The sequence below is a fragment of the Scyliorhinus torazame genome, chromosome 12 (assembly GCF_047496885.1).
Source record: "Scyliorhinus torazame isolate Kashiwa2021f chromosome 12, sScyTor2.1, whole genome shotgun sequence".
In the NCBI taxonomy this organism is placed as follows: Eukaryota; Metazoa; Chordata; class Chondrichthyes; order Carcharhiniformes; family Scyliorhinidae; genus Scyliorhinus; species Scyliorhinus torazame.
Window position 1 is genome coordinate 160,895,307 of NC_092718.1, and position 12,821 is coordinate 160,908,127.

The window sequence follows — 12,821 nt, forward strand, 5'->3', positions numbered from 1 at the left end:
ACACTGAGGGACGTGCTGTGCAGGCGCGCCCAACGCAAGACCGAACTGCGCATGCGCAGTGGCGTAACGAACGCCATGACGTCACGGCGTGCGGCAACTGTGGAGCTGGACATTTAAAAGGGCAATGTCCTGCAAAAACCCGACAATGCCTACGCTGTGGCAAGATGGGCCACTACGCTGCCTACTGTCGAGCGGCTCAACCTGTTGATCTTCTCCATCTCCGACAACCTCGCAGGAACGTGCGGACCATTCAGCCTCTACATCACAACATCCAAACCGATGACACAGATGACCAAGACGCCTTCCGGGTTGCGGTCAGTGATGGGAACCAGGTCAACACCATCAATCCGGCCGATGAATGGTGTGCCACCCTGACGGTCAACCCGAATTCGTCGCCCACCTACTAGACTGGACTTATGAGACTGTTCACATGTTGAACTTTTGCAACCACTGTTTTATGTCTCTGTTTTCTCGTTACAGGCATTCGTTTGATCGTTCCAAATTTCCACGTTGTTCTTTGTTTTGTTATGGTACAACCTCGTTAGCATGTCACACCTGACATCACCCCTTGTATATAGTTAAGCCCCATGTACATGATGTAAATATTACGCACACACACACATTTAGCTGCACTCAGGACACATTTATATTTATAACCATGTAGGCACATAATCTTGTAAAAAAAAAGGGGGGGATGTCATGATATTCCAACATACATCATAACACATACATTATGATAGACAGAGCAACGGACCAATTAGCACACATAACACGACAGCCAATCACAGACAAGAGCAGACACAGTATAAAAAAAGAAACACGACACTTCCTGGGCAGTCCATCTGGAGACAGCTCAGGGCCAGGACCTCAAAGCAAGACACTCACACAGTCACAACGTGCTGAGTACCAAGTTTGATGTATAAATAGTTTAATGGAATAAAACTGCGTTGTACCAATCGCAACCGTGTTGATTCGTCTGTACCTCAGAGCACCCAACACTTCAGCGGGAAGCCGCCGTTTTGGGCAGGCCGCTCGGCCCATCCAGGCCGGAGAATAGTGGGTGTAGTGGAGAATCGCCATTTTGGGTGCCCCGGACGATTCTCCGGCCTGCGCCGCGCAGAACTCGACGGGGCCGTTTTCGCCGCTTGGGTGCATCGCGGGAGGGGGTCTGACCGGAGTCGCAGGGAAAAATGGCGCGCCAGGCGATTCTCCAAACCGGCGCGGGAGCGGAGAATCGCACCCAAAATATGTGGCACAGGTGAAGCTGTACAGCTGACTGTGTCTATGCTGAAAAAGCTATTCCGTCTAACCCCATTTTCCAGCTCTTAATCTGTGGGCCTGTAGTTTACAGCATTTCAAGTGTACATCCAATTAATACTTAAATGCATGGAGGGTTTCTGCCACTACTGCCCTCTCAGACAGAGAGTACCATACACTCCCCTGCCCTCTGGATGAAAACAATTAATCATCCTCCTCCTTCTTCTCCTCCAATCCCCTACCAATTAATTTAAACAATGTCCACTGGGGGCAGCACAGTGGCACAGTGGGTTAGCCCTGCAGCCTCACAGTGCCGAAGTCCCAGGTTCGATCCCGGCTCTGGGTCACTGTCCGTGTGGAGTTTGCACATTCTCCCCGTGTTTGCGTGGGTTTCGTCCCCACAACCCAAAGAAGTGCAGGCTAGGTGGATTGGCCATGCTAAATTGTCCTTTAATTTGAAAAAAAAAATGAATTGGGTCCACTAAATTTATTTATTTTTAAAAACAATGCCCACTGGCCATTAACCTCACTAATAAGGGAAGTAGATCTAGGCCCTTCAATTTTATATCCCTCAATTAAATTTCTCTTCAGTCTCTTCCAAAGAAAATAAATCCAATCTGCCCAATCTTTCCTTGTGGATAAAATTCTCCATTCCTGGCAACACCCTCGGAACTCTCCTCCATATAATCTCCAGTCGATCATATCCTTCCTGCAATGCTGTGACCAAATCTGTACACAATACAAGAGCGGTGTCCTAACTAGAGTTTTATCCAGTTCCAGCATAACCTCCCTAATCCTATACGCTATGTCTTAGCTCAGTAAGGAAATGTTTCCAGTTTGCTTTCCTGAACCACTTTATCTACCTGTCCTGCTACGTTCAGGGATCTGCGGACATGCATTCCAAAGTCCCCCTGTTCCTCTACACTCCTCAGAATCCTACCATTTACTGAGTGGTCCCTGATTGTCCTCCCCAAGTGCATTACCTCACATTTATCCAAATTGAATTCCACTAGTCATTTTTCTGCTCACCTGACCAGTCAGTCATTGAGCTTTACAGCACAGAAAGAGGCCCTTCAACCAATTGTGTACACGTCAGTTTTGAATCCAACTTGTCACTTGCTCTTGGATCCCAATGGCTCTCACTTCTCTGTGCCAATTGGGTCCCTCCCAAAAGCCTTGCTAAAATCCATGTGGAGTGCAGCAAATGTGAAACCCTTGTGAACTCTCCTCGTTACATCCTCAAAAGGTTCAATCAAGTTAATTAGACAGGACCCACCCTTAACAACCCCATACTGACTGTCCTTTTCTAATCTGTGTCCCTCTAATTGAGTTTATACCGACTCTCAGAATTATATCCAATTGAGTTGCTCACCACGGAGGTTCAGCCATAATGCCCCGATCTATTCCTTCCTCCCTTTTTAAACAACAGTATGAGCAGCGCCGTGCCTATAGCCAGGGAGATTGGAAAGTGAAATAGCCTCCACTATTTCCACCCCCTTTTCTCTTTGGCAGCCAGGGGGTTTATTTCACCCAGGCCTGGCAATTTATCCACTTTCAAAGATGCTAAACTCCTTTGTATTTCTTTTTTCCCATCCGATATTTCACACATTGAACCTCAATGCCTGCATCATTTCCATCTTTTTGTGCAAAGTATTCATTAAGAACCATGTCCATAACTTCCATATCCACACACAAGCTACTTTTTGGTCTCTAATTAGCCTTTCCTTTTCCCTTCGTCATCCTAATTATATTGGTGGCTTGTGCATGAAGCAAATCGATGTGTATTAACTGAGTCAGTAGCGAGGATGGCTCAAACGTAACCAGTATGAAGAAATTCTTATACATACTGGGCTAATTATGTTGCACATTCTCCCCGTGTCTGCGTTGGTCTCACCCCCCACAACCCAAAAAGATGTGCAGGGTAGGTCAATTGGCCACTCTAAATTGCCCCTTAATTGGAAAAAAAGAATTGGGTACTCTAAATTTATTTTAAAACATAAAATAATTACATTGGTGATCAATCTTACATTAACGAATATCAAGAGTAAAGAGGTTATCTAGGATGGGATGTCAAATATACGATGAAACGTTTAACGAGGTGTTGGCCATGGCTCAGTGGTAGGGCTCCGAGTCAGAACTTAAGTCCCCCTCCAAAGGCTTGAACATAAAACTAAGGCAACCATTCATGTGCAGTACTGAGGAGGTGCAGCACCGTCAGAGGTGCCAACTTTTGGGTGAAACGTTAAACTGATGTCCAGTCTACCCACCCCCACCCCCCACCCTCCCCAGGTGAGTCCAACAACCCTATTCAAAGATGAAGAGAGTTCTGGGAATACTGTCCTTCCAAGTAGGGATCCCTCAAACAACACTCTGAAAAACAAATGATTTTATTGCTGTTTGTGGAACCTTGATGCATACCTACTGGCCGCCACCTTTCCCACATTATGACATTCGCTACATTTCAGAGTACTTCAATGGCAGTCACGTGCTTTGGGCATCCTGATGTCGACCACATAAATGCAAGTTCTATCTTTTGAAATGATGACTCATATTAAAGGCTGATAGAAGTTAGCCATTTCCTACCTGCAGACGTGGTTCTTGGGAGTCATGTCTAGCAATGCTGTTCTGTGGGACTCTTCATCCAAAGGAGACTGACTTTCCTGCTTGGAACCCTCCCGGATGTATTTGGTCCCTGTAACAAACAGAAGGTTCACTTTCTTAAGCTGCTTTTTGTGAGAAACGTTTGATTTTGAGGCTCAAAAATACACAAAAGTGATGTAAATAGGAGAGTATTTTCTCACCAAAGGCCTGCTGTGGTTCAAAGGACCGATCACAACAAGGCCCTTCTGCAGAGGTTGCAAAAAAGTATAAAAATTAAAGAAACATTGATTGTAAATGGGTCATTTAAACATGGCCACAGCACAATTACATAGCGGGTGGTCAGGGAGGAGAAAGGGGAATTGATTTGCATTGTGTTGACATTTTTAATTTAATGATGCAATTTTGAGCCAATAATATTAGAGGAACAGAGATTCAGATTGCCAGTCCTGTGTATGTGGGGAAAATGGTGGACTTGATGCTCTGAGTCTGGGCAGCGGGGGGGAAAAGGCCAGGCGTCCTGATCCTGAATGGTATCCAGCGCCTCTTACAGGAAAACGTCTGTATGGAGAGCAGGCAAGGAAGGGACTCAGCTTAGCTGAGATCCCTCCGACGGTCAAGACACCTTCCTGCCTACTCCTGGGTCACCGACCAAATTTTTACACTGTAGGAGAGGGAGGAAGAAAACAGGAAACAGAACAAACAGGACGGGTAAGATACACACAAATTTAACATGAACACAAATGTGAGGTAATCCCACAATGCTGCATAGCCTAGCGGTAGGATGGGGTGGGGGGGTGGGGGGGGGGGGGGCTGTGTTCAACCCTGGTGCATTTGAAGAGTTGCTGCTTCAACCCCAAGCCCAACGCCTTGTGAGTATGTCTCCCCCACTGACAGTGTGGGACTACAGAGTTACCCTAGTTGTTGCCCAATTTACTGACTTAACATTGGTGGGATGTGATTTCTTGGGATTTACTCGGGATATTCATTCACAGCATGCTGATAATGGGAGAATCAGCGATGGTAATGCCATTGAACATCTAGGGGAGATAGTAAGACTCTCTTGTTGGAGGTGATCATTGCCTGGCATTTGCTTGGCATAAACGTTACTTCCTGCTTACCCGCCCATGGCTGAATGTTGTCCAGGTCTTGCTGCCTGTGGACTGCTTCCATTGTCTGAGGAGTTGTGACTGGAATTGAATGTCAAAACCTGGATAGCCAGGTTGTGAAGGATAGAGCATTGAAGCTTAGTCACTGAAGCCTAGTCTTTATTCACTTAGAAGTCTTTACTTATAGAGACACATGTTGCACATTCCATACCTCTAGATAGACCCCTCTTTCACTCTGCTTCAATATATTAGAAGTGTCGCTGAGTCCCCCGTTAATATGCGCCACCTGAATACACACAATTGATGTATATACAACTTGTAATCATGAGTGACTATCCCCATTCTGACCTTATGATGGACGGAAGGTCATTGATGAAGCAGCTGAAGATGGTTGGGCCTCGGACACTACCCTGAGGAACCCCTGCTGTTATGTCCGGGAACCAAGGTGATTGTTCTCTAATGAACAAGACTGTTTTCCTTTGTGCTCGGCATGACGCCAGCCAGTGGAAGAATTTCCTCCTCAATTCCCATTGACTTCAATTTCCTTCTTGATGCCATACTCAGTCAAATGCTGTCTTGATGTCAAGGACTGTCACCATCAACCCACCTCTGGCATTCAGCTCTTTTGTCCGAACTCGGACCAAAGCTGTGATGGGATCTGGAGCTGAGTGACCCTTGTGAAACCAAACTGAGAGTCAGTGAGAAGGCTGTTGCTGGGTAAGTGCTGCTTGATCGCACCGTCAACGACCTCTTCCATCAGTTTGCTGATGATCGAGTGTGGACTGGTGGAGCGGTAATTGTCCGGGTTCGATTTGTCCCATGTCTTGTGGACAATACATAACTAGACAACCTTTCTCTTTTGCCAGATGGATGCCAGCTTTGTTCCGAACAATAATCCCTGTGGAACACTCACCTTCCATCAGTCTTAGTCGAGATCTTTTACCCCTATTCTCAGAGCTTAATTTTGTAGTCATATTTCTGTCCATTCTACTATTTGTCTGCTGGCTCCACATGCTTAGACCTTAGCCATGATGTACCATGGTGCACCTTATCAAAGGAATGCTGAAAAGTATTTTACATCAACTGCATTACCCTCATCTCCTCTCTTTGTTACTTCCAAAAAGAACTCAATAAATTTGGTCAAGTACGACCTTTCCTTTTGAAATTCTTGTTGACTATTCTTTATTATGTTTTGGATTTCTAGATGTTTTTGAATTCCATTTTTGAGTAAAGATTCCCTTATCCCTCCTACCAGTGATGCTAAGCTAGTCTGGCGATAGTTTCCTGGAGGTGCCCCACCTTCATTTTAAATATCAGAATAAGATTGGTGTCATCAGTGCCCAGGCACTATCCTCTTCTCCAGTGCAGTTTCTTAGTACATTTATTAGTCACATTGCTCTCCCTTCCCAAATTTATTTCAGCATGGGTGGATGCAATCCAAAGGAGTGTATAATCTCTAACTTAAACTAGTTTGTCAACTGGATAGCAAAATTAAATATGCATCATATTGTCACGTCTATTTGCTGCACTCTCAAGAAAAGAAAGAAACTCCATTATCATAGAATAGTATGGCACAGCAGAAGGCCATTCAGCCCACTGAGTTTGTGCTGGCCCTTGTGAAGAGGTTTCCAGTTAGTCTCACTCCCTGCTCTTTTTCCGTGTGCCTGCAACGTTGTTCTCCTTAAATAATTCATCCAATTTCCTTTTGAAGGCGACTGTTGAATCTGCATCTACTCTTGAAAATATTAAGGTGGCATAAACTGCCTCAGGTCAGCTTAAGAGTTGAGGTAAACGTGCATGGTATATGAAAAAATTGGACAAGAGTAAAGTAATTTAATAAAGCGCGCAGAATCAGACTGTGCTGTTGCCCACGTGGTAAGTGTCAGGGCTTCTCATTGCTCCCCTCCACAATCCCACCCTAACCCCACCCCCTCCCTGCAGCCCCACCCCAGAGGGATAATAACAAACGCAGAGGAAGGAAAAAGGCCACCTGCCTGTTGGTAGGTGGCTGTGCAGCCTGTAGATGTGTCATAGAGAGTGAATTCAAACACTATGCTTAGTGTGTTCATTCTCCTGGATCTAACAAGCCAGCTCAGCAGTTTATGGGAAGAGGTTGGGGGGAGGGGGGGGGGGGGGGGGGTCTTTCTTTACTTCATAGCTGACAACCCCCCACCATTCACTTTCTAGATAGATATGCGATTAGATGCTCTCTTTCCCATGCTAATGCTATGCAATTATTTGAAGTTGAAGCTATGTTTTTTTTTGAGATTCTCATGCAGAGCAGCAAAGAGCAGTACAGTGGCGGAGATGCTGTTTCCACCAATTTAAGTGCCCGAGGAGCTTATCATGACTACTTAGCAACGCACATTGCTTGGGCAGATCGGAGGTTGACCCACTTGGGCAAGAATGTGATTGGGCCACATAAGTGGTCCAAGTGGACAGCTGGGTAGCACAGTGTTAGCACAGTTCCTTCACAGCTCCAGGGTCCCAGGTTTGATTCCCGACTTGGGTCACTGTCTGTATGGAGTCTGCACATTCTCCCCATGTCTGTGTGGGTTTCATCCGGGTACTCCGGTTTCCTCCCACAGTCCAAAGATGTGCAGGTTAGCTGGATTGGCTATGCTAAATTTTCCTTAATGTCCAAAAAGGTCAGGTGGGGTTACTGGGTAACGGGTATAGTTTAGAAGTGTTGACTTAAGTGGGGTGCTCTTTCCAAGGGCTGGTGCAGACCCGATGGGCCGAATGGCCTCCTTCTGCACTGTAAATTCTATGATTCTATGATTCTATGAAGTAAGTTAGTGTCACTGCTAATTGAACATACAAGCAAATGAATTAGAAGTTGGAGTAGGCCACTCGGCCCATCAAGCAGGCTCCACCATTCAATAGAATCATGACTGATTGGATTGCAACCTCAACCCCACATTCCGGCTCACCCCTGATAACCTTCCACCCCCTTGTAAATCAAAAATCTATCTAGCTCAGCCTTAAAAATATTCAAAGAATTCTCATCATCTCTCTCTTAAATGAGCGACCCCTAGTTCTAGATTCTACGACAAGAGGAAACATCCTCCCCTCCCCATCCACCTTGTCAATACACCTCAGGATTTCGAAGGTTTTGATCAAGTCACCTCTTACTCAACTGTAGCAGATACAAACTTAACCTCTCAATCTTTCCTCATAAGACAACCCGTCCATTCCTGATATTAGTCTAGTAAACCTTCTCTGAACTGCTTCCAGTGCATTTACATATTTCTTTAAATAAGGTGACCGATATTGTACACAATGCTCCAGACGTGGCCTCACCAATCCCTATATAACTGAAGCATAACCTCGCTACTTTTGTGTTCAATTCTTCTCACAATAAATGGTAACATTCTATTAGCTTTCCTAATTACTTGTTATACCTGCATACCAGTCATTTGTGATTCACTAGAACACCCAGATCCCTCTGTGCCTCAGAGCTCAGTAATCTCTACCATTTAAATAATAAGCTTATTTTATATTCTTCCTCCCAAAATGGACAATTTCACATTTTCCCACATTATACGCCATGTGCCAGATTTTTGCCCATTGACTTAATCTTTGCAGTCTCCTCATGTCCTCTTCACAATTCACTTTCCAACCAATCTTTGTGTCATTGACTAGTTAGCACTGCTGCCTCATGGCGCTGAGGACCCGGGTTCGATCTCGGCCCCGGGTCACTGTCCGTGTGGAGTTTGCAAATTCTCCCAGTGTCTTGCATGGGTCCCACCCCCACAACCTCAAAAAACTGCACAGAGTAGGTGGATTGGCCAGGCTAAATTGCCCCTTAATTGGAAAAACATAATTGGGTACTCTAAATTTATTATTTTCTTAATCTTTGTGTTACCAGCAAATTTAGCAAGTGTACCTTTGATTCCTTCATCCAAGTCATTAATATATATTGTAAAATGTTGAGGCCCCGGCACTGATTCCTGTGGCACACCACTCGTCACATTCTGTCAACCTGATAAAGACCCATTTATGCCAACTCAGTTTCCTGTCAGTAGCCAATATTCTATCCATGCCAATATGTTATCCTCTACACAGTGAGCTTTTATTTTGATGTGGCACCTTATCAAACCAATTGACCATTCATCCACTAAGGGAGGGAATGGGTCAAGGTCACCCTACTGGCTGACTGACAGAGGATGTTCAAGAAGGACACACACATTCGCTTCAAATTCATTCAGCAGGCATTTAATGGGCAACTGTTAACACAAATGTGGGAGTCCCATCAAATCCATCTGTCAAAAGTGACCAATGAGTGGAGGTTGAGATGACAGATTTGATGATGGTCATCTCAACGGCACAGCTCAGAGTCTTAGCAGAAAATAGAACCCCATCAAGCCCAGCCTGACTTTACTTGGAGATCGTGTTTGTCTACCATTTGCCGTCAGCTTACCTGTCAGAACTCGCTCATCAAACATCCTGCAGAAAATGGAGACAAATAAAAAAAATAGGTAAATTTGGCTTGTGTATAAAAAGCCAAACATTTCAATCAGCACCAGGCTTCTGGTTCAGCAACTGAAACCTTATTAAGATCAGCAGCCAGCCAACTGGCTGCCCAAGGTGGAACAAAGGCAATGGGTCCATGTTTAACGCACTGACCTTATTATCCAGTTTTGCAGTAAGTGTCAGATGTGAATAGATCAGAAGAGACACACATTGCAATGCCAGCTCACCCAGTCAGTCAGAAACACAGCAACAAGTGGAAATGCAAAGCATCTGGCTTTAATTTTCTCCAGTGCCATTCATGGCATGAGCTTCCCCTCTTCCCACCATCCTCATCATCAAGGTATGGTTGTGACCTCCTGGTTGGTTTACACAATTAGGGTGTCTTGCCTAGGTCTTTAAATCCAGTCATTCGGAGGGGCATTTCCAGGCCCCAATGGGGGTAAATGCAGAGGTGGGCAGGCGTAAATATCCATTCTGCTTGCTGTCACGCTGGTTTGCTGGCTCCACCCCTCTTTCAGGTCACATTCACGGAGATGGGATTGGAGGCAGGAAATATACCCGCCCACGCGTAGCAGGCAGTTAATTAACGGTGGTTAAAGGCCACTTGTGGCCCATAGGCAGAGGCGGCCTGGAATTTTACAGTTGGCCTCTAGACCCCTTTTGAGATATTGGTGACCCCCTGGTGGCAGAACAGGGGAACAGAATTCCAGGCAGGCTTTTAGGCCCTCCCTGATTGCCTGGCGCACCACAATGGTGGCCTTAAAATGAAGGCCCCTCCTCTCTCTCTCTCTGTTACTTGAACTGCAAGCTGCTGTCCCTTCAATACTGGAGGGCCTCCTAGTGACGAATTCAGGGAAAGTTACTGTCAGTGAAAAATCCCGCCCTACATAAACAGAGCAACTGAATGAAAATCGTTTATTGTCACAAGTAGGCTTCAAATTAAGTTACTATGAAAAGCCCCTAGTCGCCACATTCCGGCGCCTGTTCGTGGAGGCTGGTATGGAAATTGAACCCGCGCTGCTGGCCTTGGTCTGCTTTACAAGCCAGCTATTTAGCCCACTGTGCTAAACCAACTGCAATTCAAATTCTTCTTAATGCATTCTTTAAGTTTGAATTAACCCTCTAATGCCTGTAGCCAATAAATCTTCTGGCATTGTAGAGATCCATTCTGTACACGGATTTGAGCTGTGATTGGCTTTTAAATAGCTGTAAATGGATTTAAAGGCACAGCCACCAAACCAAACCCATTTTGCTAAAAATACTACAACTCTGTTGGGCAGCACGGTAGCAGTGGGCAGCACGGTAGCATAGTGGTTAGCATAATTGCTTCACAGCTCCAGGGTCCCAGGTTCGATTCCGGCTTGGGTCACTGTCTGTGCGGAGTCTGCACATCCTCCCAGTGTGTGCGTGGGTTTCCTCCGGGTGCTCCGGTTTCCTCCCACAATCCAAAGATGTGCAGGTTAGGTGGATTGGCCATGATAAATTGCCCTTAGTGTCCAAAATTGCTATTAGTGTTGGGTGGGGTTACTGGGTTATGGGGATAGGGTGGAGGTGTTGACCTTGGGTAGGGTGCTCTTTCCAAAAGCCGGTGCAGACTCGATGGGCCAAATGGCCTCCTTCTGCACTGTAAAAAAAAAAAAAAAAATTCTATCTGTCCATGAACAGCATCCATGCCACTAAGTTGGCACATTGAAAGACATGTCTTTTGATTCAGACTAGTTTGTAGCCCAACACACAGAACCATAGCAGAGCAGGGTAAAAGTAGGTGCCTGGAATGCTGCATTTATGTGAATTCTCAACGTAAGTTGTGTTTTCGGAGGATTGTAATGAATTGAAGTTTGCTGCTCCCCACAGGATGGAGAGGAAAAATACCCTTGAGTGCCTCCTTGTGTCCAGTTAGCTTGCTGTCTGTCATGGGGAAGGTGGTAGAACCGAACATTAAGGAGGATACAATTCCGCACTCAGAAAAACTCAAGGTAATTGGGAAGAGTCATCATGGTTCTGTGAAAGGGAAATCGTGTTTAACCAATTTATTGGAGTTCTTTGAAGGAGTCACATGCAGAAAGGGGAACTGTAGACATAATGTACTTGGATTTCCAGAAGGTGCCACAATGTCATGATGGAAAATAAAAGCTCAAGGTACAGGGGTAATATATTAGCCTAGAAAGAAGATTGCTGGCTGGTAGAGAACAGCGAGTATGCATAAGTGTTTTTTTTCTGATTGGCAGGATGTGACGAGTGGAGTCCCACAGGGGTCTGTGTTGGAGCCTCAACATTTTTACATCAAGGACTTGGACGAGGGGAGCAAAGGCATCATCGCTAAATTTGCAGATGACTCAAAGATAGGTAGGAAAGTATGTTATGAAGAGGACATGAGGAGGTTGCACGCAGATATAGGTAGGTTGAGTGAGTGGGCAGAAACCTGGAAGATGGAATATAATGTGGGAAAGTGTGAAGTGCTCACTTTGGTAGGAAGAATAAAAAAGCAGAGTATTACTTAAACAGAGAATGACTGCAGACATCCGAGGTGCAGACAGATCTGGGTGTTCGAGTGCATGAGCCACAAGTCAATATGCAGGACAACAGGTAATTAAGTAGGTCAATGGAATGCTATCCTTTATTACAAGAGGAATTGAATATAAAAGTAAGATGTCATGCTTCAGTTATACGGAACATTGGCGAGACCCCCGTTTTGCAAATTGTGTGCAGTTTTGGTCTCCTTATTCAAGGAAGGATGAAATGCATTGGAGGCGGTTTACTAGATTAATACCTGGAATGAGCGTGTTGTCTTATGGTGAAAGGTTGAAGAGATTAGGCTTGTTTTTGCTGGAGTTTAGAAGAGTGAGGGTGAATTGACTGAAGTATATAAGATCCTGAGCGGTCTTAGAAAGGTGGATGTGGGTGAGTCCAGAACTAGGGGGCATGGTTTTAAAGTTAGGGGTCATCCTTTTAGAATAGATAGGAGGAGAAATATTTTCACTCAGACGGTTTTGTGACATTGGAACTCTGTGCTTCACAAGTCGGCAGAGGAGAGGGGCACTGAATATTTTTAAAGTGGAGGTAGATATATTCTTGTTACGCAAGGGAATCGAAAGTTATTGGGGGTAAGTGGGAATGTGGAATTCAAAACACAAACAGATCAAACATGATCTTATTGAATGGTGGAGCAGGCTCGAGGGGCTGAATGGCCTACTTCTGCTTTTATTTCACCTGTTCGTAGTACTGATAAAAGCTTGAACCCAGGAGTGGAGTGTGCAGAGAGTGAAAAATACAATTTGAAAAAGACAGCATCCAAAGTATCTACAGTATTATGGGTCATTGAGTCTGCACAATATTTTAGGATAATGTTTGAAAGAAGTGAGCGAATCGGAAACATGATTG

At 45.1% G+C, this 12,821-nt stretch overlaps 1 protein-coding gene across 11 annotated transcripts in view; it reads right to left on the reverse strand.

Annotated features, from left to right (window-relative positions):
- gtf2ird1 (GTF2I repeat domain containing 1) overlaps positions 1-12,821 on the reverse strand; it is a 322,923-nt gene that overhangs the window by 130,728 nt on the left and 179,374 nt on the right. For 9 of the 11 annotated variants that reach the window (XM_072469282.1, XM_072469285.1, XM_072469287.1 and 6 more), the window contains exons 9-11: positions 9,388-9,413; positions 4,059-4,103; positions 3,841-3,949 (exon numbers count right to left, since the gene is read on the reverse strand). In XM_072469282.1, the coding sequence (XP_072325383.1) occupies positions 3,841-3,949; positions 4,059-4,103; positions 9,388-9,413 (180 nt within the window). The remainder of the gene's footprint in view (positions 1-3,840; positions 3,950-4,058; positions 4,104-9,387; positions 9,414-12,821) is intronic. The other 2 variants (XM_072469289.1, XM_072469288.1) reach the window with 1 other exon arrangement.